The sequence below is a fragment of the Malaclemys terrapin genome, chromosome 2 (genome assembly GCF_027887155.1).
Source record: "Malaclemys terrapin pileata isolate rMalTer1 chromosome 2, rMalTer1.hap1, whole genome shotgun sequence".
Taxonomy (NCBI): Eukaryota; Metazoa; Chordata; order Testudines; family Emydidae; genus Malaclemys; species Malaclemys terrapin.
In genome coordinates, this window is record NC_071506.1 from 175,073,141 (window position 1) to 175,096,048 (window position 22,908).

The 22,908-nt window shown below is 42.6% G+C and overlaps 1 protein-coding gene across 2 annotated transcripts in view; it reads left to right on the top strand.

Annotated features, from left to right (window-relative positions):
- The first annotated feature begins 560 nt into the window (after nucleotides 1-560).
- The window catches only part of SLC9A3 (solute carrier family 9 member A3), a 71,760-nt gene continuing 49,412 nt past the window's right edge, over nucleotides 561-22,908 (top strand). For both annotated transcript variants that reach the window (XM_054017087.1, XM_054017088.1), the window contains exon 1: nucleotides 561-927. In XM_054017087.1, the coding sequence (XP_053873062.1) occupies nucleotides 726-927 (202 nt within the window). In that variant the 5' untranslated portion in view covers nucleotides 561-725. The remainder of the gene's footprint in view (nucleotides 928-22,908) is intronic.

The following is a 22,908-nucleotide window of genomic DNA, read 5'->3' on the forward strand; positions in this document are numbered from 1 at the left end:
CCCGCTGAATCGGGGCGTCACTGAGCGAAGCCAGCGGGGCCCCTCCCCGGCAGGCGGTGGGGTGTGTGTGTGTGGGGGGGGGGGGGATGTCTCTGAGGGCTGTGATTGGCCCTTAGGGAACGATCCCCCAAATTCTTCAGAGGGCAAGATTATGTCCCCGGAGCGGGGGCTCCCTGGCCTCTTGCCCCCCCTGCTCCGACTGCAAGTTACAGTCGCTCCGGGCGGGCGCGCCCCGGTCCCCAGCCCCGGTGCCCACCCCACCCAGGCCCCAGTGCCTGCATCCCTGGCGTGCAGGTGCCGGCCGGCAGCCCCCAGGCTCAGACCCCACGTGCTCAGCGCTGCCCGGGTAGAGTCCTGGCTCCGCAGAGATCCCCGGCAGCGCTACTCCCTCCGGCCCGGCTCCGCCGTCTGCAGCAGCCTCCTCCACTGGAGAGGGGAGCGTAGCTCCGCCTCTGGCGGCTCGGGGACTGCCCCATAAAGGCAGCTGCCGGCGGGCAGCGGGACCCGAGCTGCAGCATCTGCCCGTGTGTATCGCGCGCGGCGCTTGGCGAGTCCCGACCCCTGCCGGCCCCCAGAGGGAGGCAGCAGCAGCCGCCCGCTCGTGGGCAGGGGGATCACGGCGCCTGCACGCGCGGAGCCATCCCTGCCAGGGGCAAGGACCGAGGGGCAAAGGCATTGCAGAGCGCCTGGCGCTCCCAGCCAGGGCAGTTCGGAGCGCTGTGCAGATGAGCTTGGAGATGAGACCGGTGCCCTTAGCCGAGAGGCTTCTGGTTCTTCCAGCAGCCCTGGCACAGGAGAAGAGCTCGGGGGACCATACAGCGGTCAGCGGACCTCACTTCTTTCAGATCGTCTCTTTCAAATGGCATCATGTGCAGGAGCCCTACATCATTGCGCTCTGGATACTTGTGGCCAGTCTGGCCAAAATCGGTGAGTCCAGAGCTCTATGTACATCTGCCCTGTCTGATAGCCCCACTTTAAGTAAAAGAGGCTCGTTATCGCCTGCCTTGTTCCCTTTTCTATACCCAGGGGGGCTGTTTTACTGTATTCTTTGCCAGCTTCGTTTCTGAACAGTGCCATCCACAGCGTTCAGCAGTGGGGTTTTGGCTGTACCTGTGGATAACTCACTAGTTCATTCTCATTGGCTAGGACCATAGCGTTTGTATCTGATGGTTTATGAACGCAGTCTTATTGTCATTGGTCCCGGGGAAAGTGTTACAAAACTAAACCAAGTACGGAATAGGAAATCAAATTTGGTTATCTATAAAACGACCGCACTTGCTTATGATATGCCTTCCACCTCTTATTATAACTGGCAGCAATGTTGTATAATGAAACTTTAAACAAATATTGCAAACCCACTTATCTGGAGCATTAGTATCCTCTGCTATTGTAATTCAGTATGGTGTTACCTGGAGGAGAATGCGAAAGTGCAACCGTTTATGTGGAATATGGGTCAATTTGTATGTTTTAACTAACCAAGAGCTATTGTTTTCTGATCTGTGTGACATTTCTAAAAGTGCAAGAGTTTATATCTTTCCATATTATTATTACTAAGGTCTAAGCAATTTTATGTTTGTTTGCTAGTTAGCCGAAATTGATGTTAATAGTTTGATGCTATTATCTGTGAAGTCAATGTACCTCAAACTAGATCTCCAATTTTGCTGTAATGTTAAACATCTTACAGGGATGATTCATCTCCAAAAAGAAACCGAATGCAAATGCTATTGGCCGATTGAAAGGCCACCACATTTTATAGATGAATTTCCTTACTTGTGTTAATAATAGTAATAATTAATAATACTTTAGATTATTAACATTTAAATATGTTTACAAATGTAATTCATTGTTCACTTTCAATGTAGGTTGCAGGTCACTCAGATTGGAAATTGTAAACAGACTAGTCTCTTTTACTTTTGGTTGGGGACACATTCTCACAATGCAGCAATGTTTGGGTTGCAAACAGCATTTAAATCCAAACAAAATTGTTTCCATTAATATTTTAAAAATGAATGACATATATGAATGCCAGTTTCAGTATAACTTTTTAAAACAAAACTTAAACTTGGGGCTTCATCTACCTGAAAGTGTATGTATAAACTTAAGATCTCTGTGAGAATAAAGTTATGAAACATATCAAGAAAATGTGCTTGGAAAGTGTAATCTCCTAATGAACAAGATACCTAAATGATCTATAAAATGTAGAGTTTTGATTTGGTTGACTTTATGGTTATGTCAATTTGAAGAGACATAAAAACTGCACAATGACTGTTATTCAGTAGCCTTGGATACTTTTTGACTCTGAAAAAACAAAATTGGTGATTGGAGAAAGGGGTATAGGCAAAAGAGTAGTGCCACTGGCAGCAGATAAATTAAGAAATTACGAAAATACACTGGTTGCCAATTTGAGCCTCCTTTTGGGGATACTCTCCTAGTAAAGTATTTTAGGGTTTGTGGTTTGTGTTGTTATGAATTGGCTTCTGTGTATGTGTACCACTGCTCTCTACTGAATGGAATCAGTGCTGTACAGCTGTATGTCATAAGCTCTATACAGCTAACAGCTAGTGAGGATTCTCCTTTAGCATACTGGTAAGGAACTTTTGAAGCATGATGAGTTCTATTTCAGCTTTCACCATGAAGTCCTGAGTAGACAGTGTTGTGCTGCATAATGGTGTCCATTAAGTCTTTGGTGTCCTTGGATTTGTTCCAGGATCATTTTAAGGCAGAGGCAAATAATTCAGAAACTACATCTGGCTCAGTTTTTAAATTATTGGAGCTCTCTTCATTGCTACACAGATTCAGTGACCATTGCTGGTGGACAGTGACCCCAGATACTTCCCTTCTCCTCTCTGCCCATTTTTGTAACTGTGTTTCACTTGAGCTGGTCTCTGGAGGGGCACTGAGCAATAAGCATACTGTAAAACACCAGTAGCACGTCTTGAGCTGACTTAGCTGCTCCCACCAGCCACCAATCAGATGAGTGAAATGCAGAAATGACCACTGCTGATTGGTGCTGACAGAGCGAGGGTGTCTGATCTGGCTCAAACGGGAGTAGTTTTTTTTCAAGGAGATAAGATGGGTGAGGTAATATTAGCCCAATTTCTGCTGGTGAGAGAGACAAGCTTTTGAGCCACACAGAGCTCTTCTTAAGGTCTGGGAAAGGTACTCAAGAGTGTGACAGCTAAATGCAAGGTGGCACAGATTGTTTAGCATAAGCAGTTAGCACATATTCTAACGGACCAGTCAAGGTGAAGTTTGTTTCAGTCAGATCAGCTGCAGCCCTGACTAAACAGGATGCTGGAAAAAGGGAGGTAAAAAGGAAATGAATGTTGTTGAGCAGGATTTAAGGAGGGGAGCGGGAGAAAAAGACTAAGGGGGAACTCCCACAGGTAGGCATAGAAGGAAAAAGGAAGAAGACAAAATGCAAGAGACAGACTTTCTGTCTTGCTCTGCTTCTTTCTTAGTGCCAAGGTAGAACAGATTAACCTCAGCCTCCTGGCTGAGGATACCTCTGAATGGTGGATTCTTGAGCAGACATGGAGCTGGCTCTTATACCTCCCTCCCTATGGCCCCTGGTGCAGTGGCCATGTCAGGGGATGGGAGAGGCATTTTGGGGGTGGGTAGAAGTGGCTGGAGTAAAATATACTCCAGCAATCCCTAGATGGCAGATGGTCCATAGGGGCTGCTGTAACCAGTTTGGGGCTGGGGCTGGGCAGAGAAAGGGGGAGCCTTAACAGTCTCATCTGCTGTACCCAGTAGAAAGCACAGCAGAGAATCTGTCCCATAAAATATTTTTAAAATTGATTGATCAGCTATCTGATGCCAAAATATTATTCCAAAATATGCACCAATAAGTTTGATTTTATTAAAGTGGTGCTAGTGACTCCATAGTTACTCTTCTGATGAGATATGCAGGTATGGTGAGGATTAAATCCTTTTGTATCTCTATATAAATACAATCAAATGACATGATTTTGTAGGAGGAGGATTCTTGGAAGTTAATGAATGGAAGGTGGGCAAGTAAGCTAAATCTCCCTTCGCATGTGGAAGTAACCATCAGTTTTATTTTCCCCACCAGTAGCGACACTGGCTTTACATGTATTTTGTGCATCTGACGGGCAAGTATGTGAGTGCATTTAGGACCTGGCTATTGTGATTCATATTTGTTTGCAGAACATAATGTGCCACTGACAAGTTACTCTAGTGAAGAACTTTCAGATTATTACCAAGTAAGCTTACATATCATTGCATACAGTTTTTCTATCTGAAATGGGGTAGTCTTCAAAAATGCAGAAAATTGTATGTGGTATTTCAGTTTTCTGGGGAAGGATCCACTTTCCCCATTTTCTTTTTTTCTGCATCAAGGATACTTCTCCTTCCTGCCCAAGTTGGTATGATTGCAGGTATGGGGACAGTGTCAGCACTTGTCTGGCCTCCTTCACTGGTTCCCATCGTGCACACATTTTTCCTTGGATTGGTAGTGGCTGGGAACAGTAAGGTGGGAACTATGTGACACAGCTGAGTGTGCTAGCTCATATATCAAATTTAATTAGATTGGGTTCTATTCCTTTAAAAGGTTCCTGTTACCTGTTCTAGGATACATGGTGTTATCCTTTGGCCTATGGGATTTATTTCTTCTCATGAAAGGCTCGCTTATCAATATCCTTAGGCAGGGAGGCCAATAAATTCTTTACATGTGAAAAGTTAAACACAAGAGTAAGACCACATCTATACTAGAAAGGGTTTGCCATTATAGCTATGCTGGCAAGCCCTCCTAGTGGAGATGCAGCTTATATCAGCACAAGGACTTTTTTAGCTGCATGACAGCTTCTACGTTAGGATTTCTGAGTTATGCTGAGTAGGCGTGTGAATTTTTTTCATACCCTTAATTGACATAGTTATGTCTGAAGAATGTTTAAGCGTAGGCCAGGCTTAAAGTGAAAGACAAGAAGGGACACTCACTACCCCCACCTCACGCATCAGTTTTGTTTGTGTGGGTTTTTTTTAAAACACACCTTCCAGGTCTCCTTGATATCATAAAGAAACAAAATAAGCACACAATCTTCCCCACCCCTTTAAAGGGCGGGGAATGAGAATAGAAGTCACACAATGGGAGAGAAGAATATTACAAAAAAGCCAGAAGTAGGAAAGAGACCAAAAATTCATCCAAGGGAGTGGGTACAGGGAAAAGACAATAAGCTCAGGAGAAAAATGGAAGCAAATCTCTTTGTTTCAATGCAGAGATTGTATTGCCAATTTCTTTTCTGCTGTCATTCTAACAGTGACTGTTATGTCATCACCACCAAAGAAAGGTATGTTTTTACTGCAGGATAACTAACGTGCATTAGCTATCTTGCAGTAAAATCCTAATGGGGACAAGGTTTGGTTGTTTTTACCATACGAGATGAGGTCAATACTATTCTCCTGCCCATGGTTTACTTCAAGGTAAAAACTACAATGCCTCATCTTCATTAGAATTTGACAGCAGAATAGCTAATGTACGTTCATTATCCTGCAGTAAAAATCCCCTGGTAAAAATCCCCATACCTTTTTTGTGATGAAGACATAGCCAATGACAATGCAGTTGATTGCATGGCTTACCTTAACCACAAACAAGACAAGTTACCACTTTCACCTCTGCAATCTTGCACATTGATGTTGCAATTTGCAGGCCAACTCAGGCCAGATCTACACTAGAAAAGGTTTGCCAGTATTGCTATGTTGGCAAACGCTCCCAGCATCGATGCAGCTTATACCAGCAAAAAAGTGCTTATACTGATTCACTGAGCAAAATAAGCTACATACCAATGACAGCACTCTTATGCCAATGTAACCACGTCTACACTAAGGCTTTTGCTGGTATAGAAATGTTGCCAAAAAAATAATATCCCTTACAGACATTGCTATACCAGCAAAAATTTCTAGTGTAGAGCTGGCCTCAATCTCGCCCACTGGCAACAGGAGCAGAGTGGTAGAAAACTCACCACCACATACCCTTCCCCAGCACCTTGGGGCTCTGCTTTTGGCTAGCACTCTGGATAGTTTGGTGCCTACGTGAAACTCAGATATACGTAATAACACTTTGCTTCCAACATTTTTGAATCATTATCAGTTGAAAGAGTTTGGGAGCTCACTGTACAGGGAAAAAATGCCATTAGAGAACGACTCCCTCTGGGGACAAGATACAGCATTAGCCATCGTCACAGCCATGGCCGTCCGGCTGTCTGAGCCTGGGACATTCAGCACCTATCAGCAGAGGAGGAGTAAGGAAAAAAGATGTCTTTGTGAGGGGAGCATGGGTTCTTCGTTCATTATTTCACCTAACTAAGGTAACACCAGTGTTTTAAAGACTGTTTAGGGATGTTTTTTCTGAGACCCTACAAAGAGTTGTGGGGTGTTGGGGGGAAGCATATACAGTAACTCCTCACTTAACATTGTGGTTATGTTCCTGAAAAATGCAACTTTAAGTGAAACGATGTTAAACGAATCCAATTTTCCCATAAGATTTAATGTAAATGCGGGGGGTTAGGTTCCAAGGACATTTTTGGGGGGAAGACAAAAGACGTTAAATACTGTACAGTTCTGTACTGTACTGTGGCTGGGAAGTGCCCCTGGCTTACCTCACACAGGCACAGCCCACTGCAGGCAAGGACGCTAGGAAGCACCTTTGCAGCAGCAGCGCCAGCTTCCCCGGAGAAGAATAGGCTCGGACTTTGCCGGGGATGCTCCAGGTCCGCCTCTTCCCGGCCCCGCTCCACTCCAGGCCCACCTCTTCCTACCGCCACGCCACCTCCTCTCCAGAGCACGCCGCATCCCCTCTCCTTCCCCCCCACCCCAAAGTCCTAAGCGCCGCCAAACAGCTGTTTGGCGGTGCTTAGGACTTTCTGGGAGGGAGGGGGAGGAGCGGAGACGCAGCGCTTCCCCGCTTCTCCCCCTCTCTCCCAGTGCTTCGTGCTTAGCACTTTCTGGGAGGGAGAGGGAGGAGCGGAGACACGGCGCTTCCCCGCTCCTCCCCCTCCCTCCCAGTGCTTCCCTGCCACCAAACAGCTGTTTCGCAGCGCTTAGGACTTTCTGGGAGGGAGGGGGAGGAGCAGAGATGCAGCGCTTACCCGCTCCTCCTGCTCCCTCTCAGAAACTCCTAAGCAGCGTCAAACAGCTGTTTGGTGGTGGGGGAAGCGCGGGAGGGAGGGGGAGAAGGTGGAGAAGAGGAACTTGTGCAATGCTCCCTTGTAAAGTCGCTGCTCTTCCACAGAATCTTACAAGCAGTGGACAGCGCAAGCAGACAAATGATGTTATAAGGGAGCATTGCACAACTTTAAACGAGCATGTTCCCTAATTGAGCAGCGATGTAACTTTGAAACAACGTTAAGTGGGAGGACATTAAGTGAGGAGTTACTGTAAACCTCTGGTCAAGCCTCATTCTTGTCCCTATAGGAGCATCACATCATCTACATGCTATTTTAACTCTATATTAGAAACGTAATTTGTCCCTGCATATGCAAAAGTTCATTCACAGGGGTAGCTACATCCAAGATGTGGATTCACCTCCTGGCCTACCACAGCCCTCCCTTGGGGATTCATTCATAGGAGCTCACTGGAGAAGGCTGCCTGGGTGATGTGTTATCAAATCAATGCATCTCTCAGATGCTCTGGCCCCATGCCCTTCCCAACTGGCTGCGTCTAATTTTTTGGATGTGTCAGCCAGCTCTGTCTCCAGCAAAGCATGTCTGAATTCAACCAGCTTCTGCAAACGGAACCCATTTTACCTTAAACTACATCTTTAATTATTATGCACGTAAAAAAATTCCAAGTTAACTTAGGAGTCTAGAATTCTGTTAAAAATAGGGAGGGGAACTTATTAAGGAAGTCTTTATCAAGTTTGATTTCCCCAGCTTCTTAGCTTCCCCACTTAATGCCCCAGTCCTGTAAACACTTAGGGTCCTGTGTACACGTGGGAGTTTAGAGCGATCTCCCAGTGTGTTGCAGCTCTTTCAGTACTAGCAAAATGGACCAGCCACTGATGTTTTTACTGTCATGTTGTCTAGAGCTACTGTGAGTGGTGGGAAAAATGCAGAGGAAGGTATTCTTAGACAGAGTGGTTAAAACTGTTAACACCTGTGTTCCTGTGGAGAATTTCAAATATGTCAAGAGATGGGTTAGGGAAGAAGCTCTAAAATGCAAGAGTCCAACAGCTCAAACTCCAGTTTAAACCCCCAGGGCAATATCTTGGTCACAGGAGACATTACTCCTCCCATCAATGTAAATACAAAACAAAAAAAACTTCTCACTCCAAGTTTCTCTTCTTGGCATTGTGGCATAGAGACAATTAGTTTTAGTGACACTGGTGAATTAGTTAACTAAAGTGATTTACTAAATTGAAAAAAAACCAAATACAAGAGACTACCTGTGATGACCATTCTCTTCCTTCTCAGTGAAGTGTCATCGTCGGGAAGAAATGCTGAAAAATAAAAAAGGAGGACATATTAGCAGAACCGTTTTATTGTTTGGGGTGTGTAAGTTAAAAAGGGGGAGAGACTGCTGTGAAGAGGATACTGCCAGATGCTGCAAGAGGAAAAGCTACAGTATAGACTTTGTTACAGCTATGTTAGCCCAGAGGTTGTTTCATGTTTGTAAAGCACTCTCTATGAAAGTGCTAAGAAGGAATATGCTTTGCATTGTAGCAGGTAGGGTGTGACTTTGTTCCTGTTGGGCTGAATTGTTCTATCGCCCAACCAACACTAAAATCTGGGAAGAGGCTAAAGAGGAACAAATCTGGTGGTCTATTTTTCCCTCCAAAAGCGATGAGTCCCTGCAGCTCCCATTGACCTTAACAAGATCTGGGGTTGCTCATCCCTGCTGTAAATGAGGCCATAAGTGAGGTTTCGCACAGGCAGGTTCCTCCATATCATCTCTCTAACAATAGCCATGTGGTTATCTAGAAATACTTAAACTTGGGTTTTTTTTCTTCAGTTTGGTAAGTCACTGCTAGTTTCACACAGCTTATTGTACTATTTTATCATTGTACACAGTAATAATTATTTGCATTGGTATTTAGAGTAGTTGGTTTGGCCTAAATGTAATAAACCTTTGGCATTTAAAGAATTATTGTTGGACATGACATGTTCTGTATTTGAACCAAACTTTCTGAACCCTAGAGTAACAGGTCAGTGTTTCCAGTTCGAAGAACTGTGTACACAAGACCTGTGTTAAATTTACATACTGTAAATGGATGCCCGTGATCACATTTTGTTTCCATCTGACTAATTTAATACATTCAGGAGGATGCACTAAGACAATTCTCCTTCCTTTTTCTCCCTTTCCTCCTCCCTCTGTACACACCGGCCTTGAAAATTGCAAGTCTTAATTATTTACAGTAAGGAGCAGAATATCAAGGCAGTGTAGCTCTACAAGATTCAGATTACATCCAACAGATAACACAGCAGATGCACAATAGTAACTTGTGCGAATTACATAAGGAAACAATGGCATTTAAAGGACTGCTCTGAACTGAATACAATTCAAGCATGCATACCTAAAACAGAATCTCTGCCATGAGTTACTTTCCGGTTCCTGTATATAAAGTGATTTGTGTCCTTTGTGGAACAATGGAATCCTTTTTTTAATACTGTGGTTCTGGGATTACTGGAACCATAAATTTACCATCTTCAGAACTGAAGCCACTTATTATTTAGAGTAATCTGCAGATGCACAAGTTGACCACAGGTCTCTGGCATGGTAGTGCTGCAAACCACAGAACTTCAGTAACTTTTCTTCAGATATCACCTTGGTAGCCTTGCTTTTGAGAGGTGGAATTACAGGAATCCATGAGTTTTTCTTTCGTTGGTTCATCTTGTGATTTATGTTTGAGATTTGTTTAGTAGAGGAAGTGGGTATTTGAGTTCCTAGCTCCTGTTCCTTGAATCCGATGCTTTAGACCCATGTCACCAAAACTGCAAAGGAACCAAGAATGACAAAAGCCAGTGGGTTTCACTATAAGAAGTTATTTAATTGAATGCCTGGATTCAAATTAACATTCTTTACTCCTATTTCTACCATTGTTTCACCTGCACTGAAATAGGAGCTGCTGGTGCCTTGGTAAATGATTGCCTCGCTTTTCTGTAATCTCTGGAAATTCCTTTCTATCCTATGCTGAAGTGCTAGGCTTTAGTTTCTCAGAGGAATATTCTTTGAGTATTGAGTATTCCTTTACCTCTTACAGCAGAACTAGTGTTGGTCTGTGGACTTTTCCCCATCTCTTTGCTGTTGTGAAAGCAAACAGTGTACCAAAAGACTGTGCTACATCAGGACTCTCATTCTTTCTAGAGATACCAAGAGGCTCTGTACTTAAAGGAGACTCAGTAAAAATGATCTTCACAAATAGCAAAGCCATGGCTATCTATTAAACTGTTTCTTTACTATTTCAAATCGCTTTGTAGTCCTACTTGTAAAATGTTCATCTCAGTGAAAGCTGTGACTTGATACTACAGTTGTCTGCAAGGTAAACGCATTGTAAAGTCATAAATACTGAAACTGTGATCTCTCAAGGACAAGCCAAGATGGAATGCAAGACATCAAGTGGAAACATTTTTAATTAAGGCCCGAATATTTAAAAAACATTCAAGGAGAAGGAAAACTGGATAACTTTTTGAAGGGCAAATGTCATCAGCCAGTTTTGAAGTAGGTGGGTCTAACAGTTGAAGTTCCCACAGTGCTATCCTCCAGGGTTTTGTTGTGGTTGCCACACCTACTGATGCTATCCAATTTCTATTCACTGCTGCCATTACAGTTTGAGGCCATGTGGACAAGAGATGGTTGGTTACACTATGATGATTATAAACAGGGATTGAAAAATCCACTGGGCCAGAAATATTTCCTTGAGTGCCATCAAATTCCACATTCATTTACCAAAGGAAAAAAACACTAGTCCTTATGCAGTATTCCAACCCCAAGTGTTCAAAAATCATGAGTCAGGCCTCAGAATCATAATTAAAGCAATGTTTTTGAAGGGGTGGATTGTTCTTTTTGCCTGCTAGCTTCTGAGCCTTTAGATTGTACTTTGGTCATGTTTTCTCTGCACCTTCAGGATTGCACATTTAAAAAAAATGAAAAGTGAGATTCTTGTGTAATCACTTGACTCTGAAAGCTGGGGCTTTGAGAAACCAAGCATCACGAGACTCACATAAAATCTGAGGAGTTGGCCACACTGCATTGTTTGTGAAGAAAATCTTCCAAATGTAAACCAACTGTAAATCAATGCAGTGCTGTCTTCCTTAGGCCTTGTCTTAGCAGAAAAGTTGTCTCACTTTAACTATACCAGTGTAGTTAAAGCAGTACAGTCCCCTAGTTTGGACACAGTTCGATGGTATAAAGGTGCTTTGTATCAGTCTGGCTATTCCTATATGGGAAGGGGAATAAGCTACACTGATACTACTGGTTTAACTGCATCCACAGCAATTTTATATTGGTATAACTGCATCCACACTTGTGTAACTATATCATTAAAAATCATACCCCTTATATGGAATACTTAACATTCTGTGTGTAGTGACCAGACCTAAGTCAGCAGAGAGATTGCTCCAGTGTCATCTCTGGGGCTGATGTGTGGCAGGAAGGAGCTGTTTGCTGCTGTTGGATTGAAGGCCATACAAGCCGTACTGGAATGGCAGGTAGGGCTTGACACACGAGGCTCTCTTCTGGGATACAAAGGGGCCTGCTGCCACTGGTCTTCAGGCTGGCTTTGTCTGTAGGTCCCATCCAGCAGGAAGAAAATATCAGCACCACATTACTGTAGCAGAGACTGTGTGTGAGAGAGGGCCCTCCTACCACTTCAGGGGAGGGCTCCTTCTGGGGGTTTGGGAGGGACAGCATACATTGATTTATTGAGCGGGAAGCTGCCCAACGCTTATTTATTGTGTGGAGGGAAGTATAAATTGTCTTGTTGGTAGGATGGCCCAGTATCAGGGGTTAAAGTAAGGGGAAACTGGGGGGAACAGAGCTCCCCTCCTGTGTTAAAGCAGAAGGATCCCACCTGCTCTCCCTGGCTTGAGTAAGCTGCACTTCCTCTCCTCCTTGGCTAGTTCAGTGCAAGCTCCCTCCCTTGTTTCAATCTACTTAAACTACTGCCCAGAATTAACCAATGTGCTGGGGATGGCAGGAATTGCCTGGAGTGTGTAGTAAGAAGGGACATTAACTGGGGGCTCAGAATTCATGCCCAAGCAATGGATACCTGAGCAGCAGAGGCATGCATGATTCTGGAAGGAGTGTTGGGTAAATTTCTTAAGCCTTAGTTATGAGGAATTAGCACAGTGGTAAATTAAGGGACTGGGAGTCAGGAGAGCTGGGTGTAAGCCCCAACTCTCCCATTGACTTGACGAATGACTTGGCACGCCATCCTTCTGTCTCAATTTCCCCATTTGTAATATAATTTCATCAAAAAATTGTTTAAAAGCCATTTGAGGTTATTTGGATGAACGCTCCACCAGTACAGTCATGGTGATCCTTGCAGCCAATGGCCATGGTTTCATCTTCTCATTACCTCATCTCCTTCCCTCCCTCCACTTTGCAACAGAACATACAACTTTTAACTCTGTCCAGGTGGAGCAATTGGAAATGGATGTTTCTAGCTGCTGAATTGCTATTGTGTTGAAGTCGATGGTTGGTGTGTATGGTATAGACTTTTAGTCAATGGTTATCTGTTTAAATTAGCTGTGCTAGATGATTATTAGTGAGGGATGGGTTTTTGTAAAAGTGGGACTAATTTATAGCACTCTTTCTTATTTTGGCAAGTTATTGCTTGTAATGCTCTGTGCACAGCTCGCCTATGCTCCCTTGGAAAGAAATCATGAAGAATGTGTGTTTATTTCAATGTACATTTATGAAATGCTTCATTACTACCATGACAGGTGTTATAAAAAACCTGACCAATCGATTTATAGACTGACATGACTGTTTAAGTGACATGCACCATCTTTCAAATACTGGGTCTTCAGATGCATCAAATACTGCACAATCAAATAAAACCAGTTGCATTCATTTGGATTTATTGATCAACAGGAAAGAAGGTAGGGGTGGGGGGGAGGGAGAGGGAAAGAAGGGTTATAGGAAAGGACGTGTTCTCTTGTAAATGTAATGAAACATATACACTGCAATAAAAAAATTGTTCTATTGGTATATCAGAGAGAAGAAAAAGAGAGTGGAGAGCAGTATTTCAATCCTAACTTCCTTAAACTCAGGATCCTTGAAAATACATGTCATTTTTTTCACTAAAAGATGTATTTCTTAATTTATGCTCTTAATTTGCTAATAGAGAAGAGGTACATGTTGGCCTCAGTCATTAACATTTCTATAGTTTACTAAAGGGACCTTATCATAAATCTCTGGGTGACATCTGTAAATACAGCTATGAATTATGAATTATTAGCATGCAGCAGCATTGCAGGATTTCTACCTTGTACACCGTAAGGCATTAAGAAGGCTGGCCAGTTTCTACGCCCACTTGCACACCCTGGCCTCAAAGGGGCATGGACAGTGGCCAAGCTTCTATGTTGTACTATGACACGTGTGCTAGCCAGGAGTGCTTGCTGCTACTTTTTGAAAGGAGCAGGAAAGTGTGCCTGGCATTTTGCCTCTGCCTGCAATGGGCTATTCTCCTCTGCAGCAGCAGCAGCAGGATGGACACTGGACCACACAAGCAGTCAACATCTCTCATTCCCTCTAATGCTATGCTAAGGATTGCTTTAAATCAGGAAGCTGCTTTCCCCAACCATCACCTGCAGCCTTATTTTAGTTTGATATTTTAGGGGATTATATTACTCATTGCTTTTTGTACAGTTTTGTGAACACGCAAGATCACATCACAAGAGCAAAAACAACACCAAGAGCAACTTTGAGGTATCTCCTTTTTCGCCGGGAGCTGAATTTGCAGTGGGTTATTTGTTTTAATTTCCTCTGTGTATTCTGTCAAAAAGCTTTTAATGCAGCACACTAAGGGCTGGTCTACTCTGAAAAGTTACATCAGCACAACTACGTCTCTCGGAGGTGAGAAAAACCCACACCCCTGAGAGACCTACCCCCATGTAGACAGCTCTAAGTTGATGGTAAAATTCTTCTGTTGAACTAGCTACCACCTCTTGGGGAGGTGGATTTACTACAGTGATAGGAGAACCCTTCCTGTCGCTGTAGTTAAGTGTCTGCTCTGAAGCACTACAGCGGCGTGGCTCAGCTGCAGCATTTAAATAAAGGCATAGCCTTATGTAACCCAAGACTTTTCAAGACAACAAGTATGAGAGATTTCCTATAAAACCAGAAAGGTGGCAGCTAGCCAGCCACCCCAGTTGTCTTTGTGGTCATAGGATACACTGCCACTTAACAGATCCTGATTCTTGTTCCCTGGTGTGCAGGAAGCTCTATTGGTGACACAGTATAAAAGGCTGGTTAGAAAGCATTGATCGCACTGCTTTCCTGTACATGGAATGATAGCGACACCTGGAGAAAGGCCTACAGTCCTTCCAATACTTTATTAAAAATACTTAAAATAACATGGCAAACTCCAAAACAGGCTAGTGGACATCTAAATGAACTTGGCAATAGATAAATATATGCTACCTGCAGTTAAGTGAATCATCTTTCAACCATGCTATACTTCTGTGTTCAGATGGGTACACCGTGGCCTGCTGGAAGAGGGTGTTACTTTTCAGTTCTTGTATGTATTAGTCCTAGAAGAGGGCTGCCCACGTTTGCCATACCTCTTGGTTTTCATTACTACACAATAAATGAACCCTGCTCGCAACCCTTGTGTTCCCAAGCCTTTCAGAAATATAAGTACACCTTGTTTTCATACCTTGAATTCTTGTACAGTAGAAAAAGGTAATTAAGTGAAAAGCTATAGCTTTCTTTCTGACCCAAAGCTGTTCATTTTGAGCACATAAGAGCTGAGTTAAGCCATTTTAATTCTTCAGTCTTTTCTTCAAAATAAAATGTGCGGTTTCCCTCTCTCAAAAGCATGGTCTTCAGGTGTGTTCTCATTCTTAATGCTTTCTGGAGTGTCATCATGAGGGCACAAGGATGCCAGAGCAGCTGGCGGAAGCCTGAAGCTTCCTTTTATTTATGTGTGCTTTAGAACTAAGGATTAAAAACAACCTGAGATAAGGCTGCCACTGAACTTTGAGCCTTGGTACCAAAGCATAAATGTTGCCTGAGCCTGGATTCACACACTATAACAAGCACCCATTGAGCCTCTCAATGTGTGGTTTCCCTCTCTCAAAAGCATTGTCTTCAGGTGTGTTCTCAGTCTTAATGCTTTCTCGAGTGCCATCATGAGGTCTTCCAATTTTGGACTGTGATTATTTCCAAATTTTTCAAAACTCATTTTGGCATTTACCTGTGTGTGAAAACGCTACAGCACTGAATTTAGAACTAAGACCAATTCTAAACTTTTCAGACCTGTCTTCTTCTCACTCCTGATTTCCCTTGGTGTAAGTTAGTCAGCTGCCGTTAGCAGAGTAACGCTATTTTGGTGTAAGTAAAGGAAGATTCAGCCCCTTTCTGTAATAGAACTTCTGCAAATTCAAGTTGTTGTTTGTAGTAGAAGGATCATACCAAATCCTTACTACTACAAACTAAAAAAATCCTTTATCTTAATTTGTATAAGTTAAAATGAAATCCCTGTATTTCTCTGAAATAGGCTGAACACACAATCCCTCTATTTTAAGGGATGTGCCTCATCCCATATCAATACAGAATCCAATTTTCCTATATTTCAGCAAAGTATCATTATGTTCTAATATTGTACGACTTTGTACTGCGTAATGATTTTTGTACCACGCATAAAGCATTGTGAGGCGCTGTCCCTTAATTAAGATAAGATTTGTCTTTCATTTCACTGAAACAGATGGTTACCCTACTCTGAATTGATATCTCTTTCTCGAAACTAGCCAGAGCTAGAGGGTTTGAGTTGTAAGCAGCTTCAAATCCAGCTTTAGTCAGTTTTTCTTTTTTTCTTCATGCTGGCAGATAAACTTAAGTTTTATCTCCTTGTTTACTTCCTATTGTGTACTTTGCAAAGTTAACCTTTCTCATCTCCCAGATATATACACTAGGAAATGATAAGTACCAGAGCTCCAAGGCTGTGTCTACACTACAGAGATTATACCTGCATATATATATATATATATATGTCAGTGTAACCTGTAGTGTAGCTGCAGCCTACACTGAGAGAAAGGGTTTTTCCATCGGGGTAAGATCACCACCTCCCCAAGTGACGGTAGCAAGGTCAATGGAAGTATTCTTCCGTTGACATAGCTGTGTCTACACTGGGGATTAGATCAGCATAGCTATGTTGGAAGGGGTGTGGTTTGAAGCAGCTTTGTCAACCTAACTTTGAAGTGTAGACCAAGCCAAAGTAAATAGCCACCTTCTGACCTCATAGCTATTTCTATGGAGTGTACCAAATTTTGCAACATAATGCCATTGCATAACTTACTGTTCTTCCGGTTATTGTTTCTGTGTTCTTCACCTTTCTGTGTAAGACAATGAAGGAGATGTAAGAGTTAAGTTAATAAATTACTTCATAAGAACACCCATAAGTAACAACAATGTTCAAGGGCGTTCAAGAATAGCATTGTCTCAGACATATTTGGAACAAGAAATTAGAAGAGCAATGTTAAGTGGGCCACACACTGCCCTGCTTCAGCCTGCCGGAAAGTAAAACATGCAACTAGATCACTGAGTGAGAATTTGCAGCATTCAAGCGGCATCTCTTCTTCAAGAGGGAGGATGCAGTAAAGCCAGTCAGGGCAGCAGATCTTCAGGGTATGCAGAGACTAGCTCCATGTTTTCCAGGTCATTGCCGCATATCATCCTCTCCTTTGCTCAGCTGCTGGCCTGCTCCCTCCTCCCTTGCATTGCAGCTGCTAAGGGAGCTATGCTGCTATTAAGTAATGCCCTTCTCCCATATGCCTGTGCTCTGTCCCCTCCAAGAGGAGATGATATAAGGCATAGTGGGTGAATAACCGAACTGTCCACCAGCATTAACTACAAGGAGGATTTCTACCCATCCTAATAAGGCCTGTTCCCCACCTCTTGACAGAGCTGTGAAATACCAGCCTTTGCATGGAGCGATTTCCATGGTCGCTGGAGCCATGTACGAGTGGCCTACAAAGAGTTGCGCCTTATGTGTTTGGGGGGTATTTTGTTTGTCACTCTGCACAATATGTGGTAGAGGGGAGTGCGGGGCCTAAAACAGTTTTAACATGATGAGATAGTTTCATCTCAACCATCAAAACCAGATCAGTTTCACACCATGTGTGAACACCAGTTTAGGTTTCTGAAATGGTCATTTGAAAACCTATTCATCTGATTAAAATCGGACCCTCTCCATGTCAGGCAACACCTTCGTTATAACGGTATCTCAGCGTTTTGAAGGCTTGTAATATTCTTGCTAGCACTCACTTTAGGTAGAAACTAGGCACACAAGTTTTCTTTAAATCTCTTATATTAGAGTAATCAAAATAATTTGGGTGAGTTAGAGGGTTGGCTTGAAAGAGCACGCAAAAGTTTACATGCTTATCGGAACTGTTGCTACACCTTTCAAACCTCTTGCATCTGCAAAACTGAGTTGGCTATCTCATGAGAGCAGGCTTTCTTGCAGTATTTTCTTCTTCTGCTTGGGTCAGAAATACCATGGGAACAACTGCTCTTGCAGTGTCTGCTTCACATCAGATCTAGGAAATCTGGAGATGTGTGAAAATGAAAGAATAACTGTGGGGAAAGTTATCTGTTTTTAATTTTGAGCAATAGCCAATTGATGTTGGTCAGTTTCTTGTGCTCCCCCAGCTAAACTTGACAAGCCTGATGCTGATTTCACTATCATGGCTGTAAATCAGGAATAACTCCATTATAGTCAATGGAATTAAACTGTTGTAAAACTGGTATATGAATTTGGCTCATGGTTTAGAAGGCAGTTTTCTCTTATTGGTATTATGCTTTCCATGCCTTCATATGAATTACTGTGCAGGTCCTTGAGCTCTTTTGCCAGGAGTTGAGGTGATTTGCAAACTAAAGTATTGTTAATATTATTAAACAACTTAATCTTTAGTTATCACGTTAACCTAGTACTCGTGGCTGACCAAATCTTCCCCAGCACCAACAGAGGAGCTGGGTTTATCTCCAGAGAGTTACACTGAGGCTGGAATATCTAGAAATGCTGCCCCATCCCATGCCTTGGAGCAGCATTAGGGTCAATTGGTGGCGCCTTCTGCCGCCCTTAGGCTTCTGTAGCCCCTGCTCCTCCTGGCCCTCACTCACAGTGGGCAGTGGACCTGAATAGCAGCAGATCCTCACGCTGCCCTGCAAGACCCATGGTTTGAGGAAGAACAGGGAGGTTCCGCACAGAGTTGTGATATGCGGAGTGCCCAGGGTGGCAGGATTTTCTGCACTGTGCAGTAGGGCTTTTGGGATTCTTTATTAGATTATACAATGTGTCTTTACATTAGAAAAGCTGCTTCTGTACTTGACCTAGTAACTGGTTTCCATGCAATTCCTTATTTAAATGAACAAAAGCAAGGACATTTCTAAGTTAAAGCATATGTGGGGTGGGACGTCAGACACCTTTCTAAAATGTATGCAGAATGGAGTGGGTTAACTCAGAATTTCTTTGCATTTCTTTATTTTAATTGGCCCCTTTAATATTATTTAAATGTAGTTGAATCTGTTTATTTAAAATAAAGCTAAAAATTTGCTATTTAAAGTGATTCAGCTCAATGTGCAAATTAGTTCCAACGATAATTTAAAGCCAAAGGGGTTGCTACGTATAACTTTAACAGAGAATAAATTCCACTTTGTCTTAATGTTCCTGAATGCCATTTTAATTTGTATTGTAAGATCAGCTGATGCATTTTTATGGAGACCTCAGGCAATCATTTTAGTTTAAAACAGCCTTGCTGCTGATGCTATTACCACTAATAATGCATCGTTATTGCAGACCTTTTAACATTAATTAGAAAGGTTTGTAATAAAACCAAAGGCTTTTATTATCCTCTGGCACCACAAAGGAGCAGTAGCACATAATGCTATTTAGCTTTAGTTTTTTTATTCCAGGAGCTTCCTGAATACAGTAAGCTTATATTAACTCTCTAGTTGTTGCTTAAACACTATTGTTGAGGACAAATATTATATATTGAGCAAAAAGATTTGGCTACATTCCTAACACCTTTGTTTTGGAACTTATAACTGGTTGCTAGTTTCCCCCGCTGTCCTGTAACCCATCTTCTGCCACCTTTCAAGGGGTTTCTAATGTGTGTTTTGCTTTCATTTCCAAATTCTTGCTTTCTTTATTTCTTGAACACCTCTGGTCTGCTCCATGATGGCCAGATTCTGCTATACACCGGCCTGGTCTACACTTAAAAATTAGACTGACCTAGCTATATCGCTCAGGGCTGTGAAAAATGTTGTGCCCATAGTGCCTTGATTAGGTCAACCTAACCCCTGGTGTAGCCGAGGTGAGGTTGACAGAAGAAATTTTCCATCACCTCTAGCTACCATCTCTTTGAGAGGTGGGTTACTTATAGCAACAGAAAAAACCCTTCTGCAAATGCAGGCAGCATCTACACTACAGCACTATAGCAGCACAACTGCATCACCGTTGCTGTGCTGGTGTAGCGATGTTGTGTAGACATGCCTTTACTCTGGTATATCATTACAACAGGACAACTCGTTCAGTGAAGAACTACTCACTGTAACAGTGACAGAATCTGTCCCAGACTGCTTAAACCTCATTATAACCTTGAACATTCTTAGGGGTAATGGTTGCCTGGTCACACAATCCATTGGCATTTGACTTGAGGGTAAAATGCACACGTGGCCTTCAAGACCTATCAAATGGGGACCTTGACCTGCTGATCCTAAAATGTTTAGTCACATTTTTAATTGCTAATGTATTTTGTTAATTTGTCACCCACAGAGAACAGTGACCCAAATCTTCAATGTAATGAGCTCATTACAATGCTGTATGCATTTTAAATCATGATCAAAAGTGTGTGGCAAAGAATAAAGCCCTGATAAGCTGGATAAAACCAAACTCTAACCAGCTTATATAAACGAGTCTACTATAAAGGACTTCATATCTAACTGCCATAAACCCTGTGAGTGCTAAGGTAGAGGTCCTCAAGATTTAACACTGATAGTATTACTATTTATTGTAATTTATATTATGGTAGTATCCAACGACCAAAATCAAAATTAGGACCCCATTGTATTGGCTGCTGTAGAAAAACATAAGACGGCACAATTTCTGTCCCAAAGAGACTCGAATCTAAACTTTTCATGTTTTATTACTTTTAGTAAGAGTGTAACCTATTGATTGATGCAGGAGTTTAGTTATTGCTTAAATACTATTGATTAGGATGCATCAGCAACATGATTTTTCTTCAAGGATATTAGCTATAAGCAAACAGGAAGGTCAAATGAGTTCATAGAGGTGGGAAAGTAGCACCAAAAGATTGCATTGAATCTAAATGAAAAAGAATTTGAATTGAGAGGCCTATAGAGTAAAATCTGGATATAGATTCAGTTCATAAAAATTCATAAGATACAAGTTATAAGAATTCAAAGCTACCAGTGGGATTATACTACCAGCCTCCTGATCAGGAAAAATGATATTGAGTGCACAATGCTGAGAAAGATTAAAGAGGCAACTAAATCTAATAAAGTAATAATAACTTCAACTACCCACATATAAACTGCTCGAATGTCTCCTGAGGACACAATTTATAGAAGCAGTTTCTCAAGACCTTAAATCTTTGCTTTTTTGAAACTAATTCTAAGGCACACAAGAGGAGAAGCTGTTCTTGACTTAGTCCTAAGAATACCGCGTATAAGTTGGTTCAAGGCATAACTATAGTTGAGCTATAATGGTAACCACAACAGAATTAATTAGACATCCTGGGAGGAGGGACTGCACCAAACACTAGCACTGTGACATTAAGCTACAGAAGAAAGGATTTTTAAATAATGAAGGAGCTAGTCAGAAAGGTCCTAATGTCACAAGTGCAGAAATTGAAATCCTGAGATCCACAGGAATGTAAGACATGATGCTGAAGGAATTCCAGTAGATGTGGTTTTCCTTTACAGAAGCCATGCTGGTCTGTCTCTATCGTACCCACTCTCTTTTTTATCCACATTTCAAATAGTTTACTTGGTACTGAAGTAAGGCTTTCTGGGTAGTTCCCAGAATCACCCCTTAGCACCTGTTTTAGATAGGCATAATATTGGCTGCCCTCCAATCCTTTGGTATAGTAGTCATTTTTAACTGGTAATTTTGTTAGCACCTTCGTAGCTTCAATCTTAAATTCCTTTAGAAGTTTTAGATGTTTATCATTTGGTTCTAGGCATCAGCTACTATTTAGTTTATCAGTTTGTTCCAGCCCTAACTCTGACATCTCTGATTATGCCTTATTTTAATTACCTGGAAAAAAAGGTACCTACTCAACTTTCTTTGTGGTGAAGATTGATGCAGCTTCTCTACAGTAACGTTATTCTTCATGGCTCCCTTTATTCCCTGGTAGCCCAGCAGATCCAATGATTCTCTCACAGGCTTCCTTCTTCTGACATACTTAAATAATTTCTTATTTGTTTTTTTATCTTCTGAGCTATTTGCTTTCCTAAATCCCTTTTCGCTCGTCTCATTTCCCACCCTACATGCAATGCGTCATGTCCCTTCTACTGACTTCAGTTGGGATGGATCTCCAGTTTTTGAAGATTACCTGTTTGGCTTGATGGAATAACCTCCTGAACTTTCCTATTTAGCCATACTTTGGCCTGGGATCCTCAGAGGTATCCACAGTGATCTGTGGGTTGGTAGTAGGGTCTCCGCCAAGTATGGCATGTAGCTCTTTGTTACAGTGGTAAGTCTGTGGCTTAGTACTGGATCAGCTGTTGGCCTCCCTACCCATCTGATATGCTTGGTGCAGTTCTTTTGCTTTCATACGACACTGCAGCTGGTCCCTGTCATACCCCTTCTCCTGCATCCCCCATGCAATCTGCTCGTAGATGACCTCATTTCTATGGCTGGTCCATAGCTGTGTTTGCACAGCCTCTTCTCCCCACAGAGCTCGGGGATCCAATATCTGTCTACTCCAAGCTGGAGTGTCTAGCCAGTGTGGGAAGCTACACACAACAATGGAGAGCTGCTAGGTGTGCTCACTTAACTGGAGAATCAGGAAAAAACATTTCAAAAATTTGTGGGGCTTTAAGGGGGGGTGGGGGAGGGCTTCCAGTCTCCATGACCTCCGGGCAGTGGAGTTCACAATTGTGACCAGAGCAATCAGTGTCAGGCATTGTGGGACGGCTGCTGGAGGACTGTTAGAGTTGACTTAAGTAACTCAGTATCAACACTCGTGCTGCACTGACCGCAATATGTAGACCATGACTCAGTGTCTCTGGGGAAGTGGTATTACTGTGTTGCTGTAACAGGGCATTTACATCACTGGGAGACACATGCTCAATAGGGCAACGCAAGGCAGCTTATGTTGACCTAATTTTGCAGTGTAGACCAGGCCTTAAAGCAGATATGATTTGTGTTCTATAAATATACCAAGAAGGTAAACAAAAGGGAGGGGAACAGCTATTTAAGCTAACAGACAGTGTTGGCACAAGAACAAATAGGTATAAAATGGCCAGGAATAAAATTTAGGCTAGAAATTAGAAGGTTCTAACCATCAGAGGAGTGAGGTTCTGGAACAGCCTTCCAATAGCAGCAGTGAGGGCAAACAAGCTAACTACTTTTAAGATGATGTTTAATAAGTTTATGAACAGGATTGGATGATGGGGTTGCCTGCCATAACGGGGGACTGGAATCAGTGACCACAAGGTTCCTTCAGCATCATGTCTTACATTCCTGTGGATCTCAGGATTTCA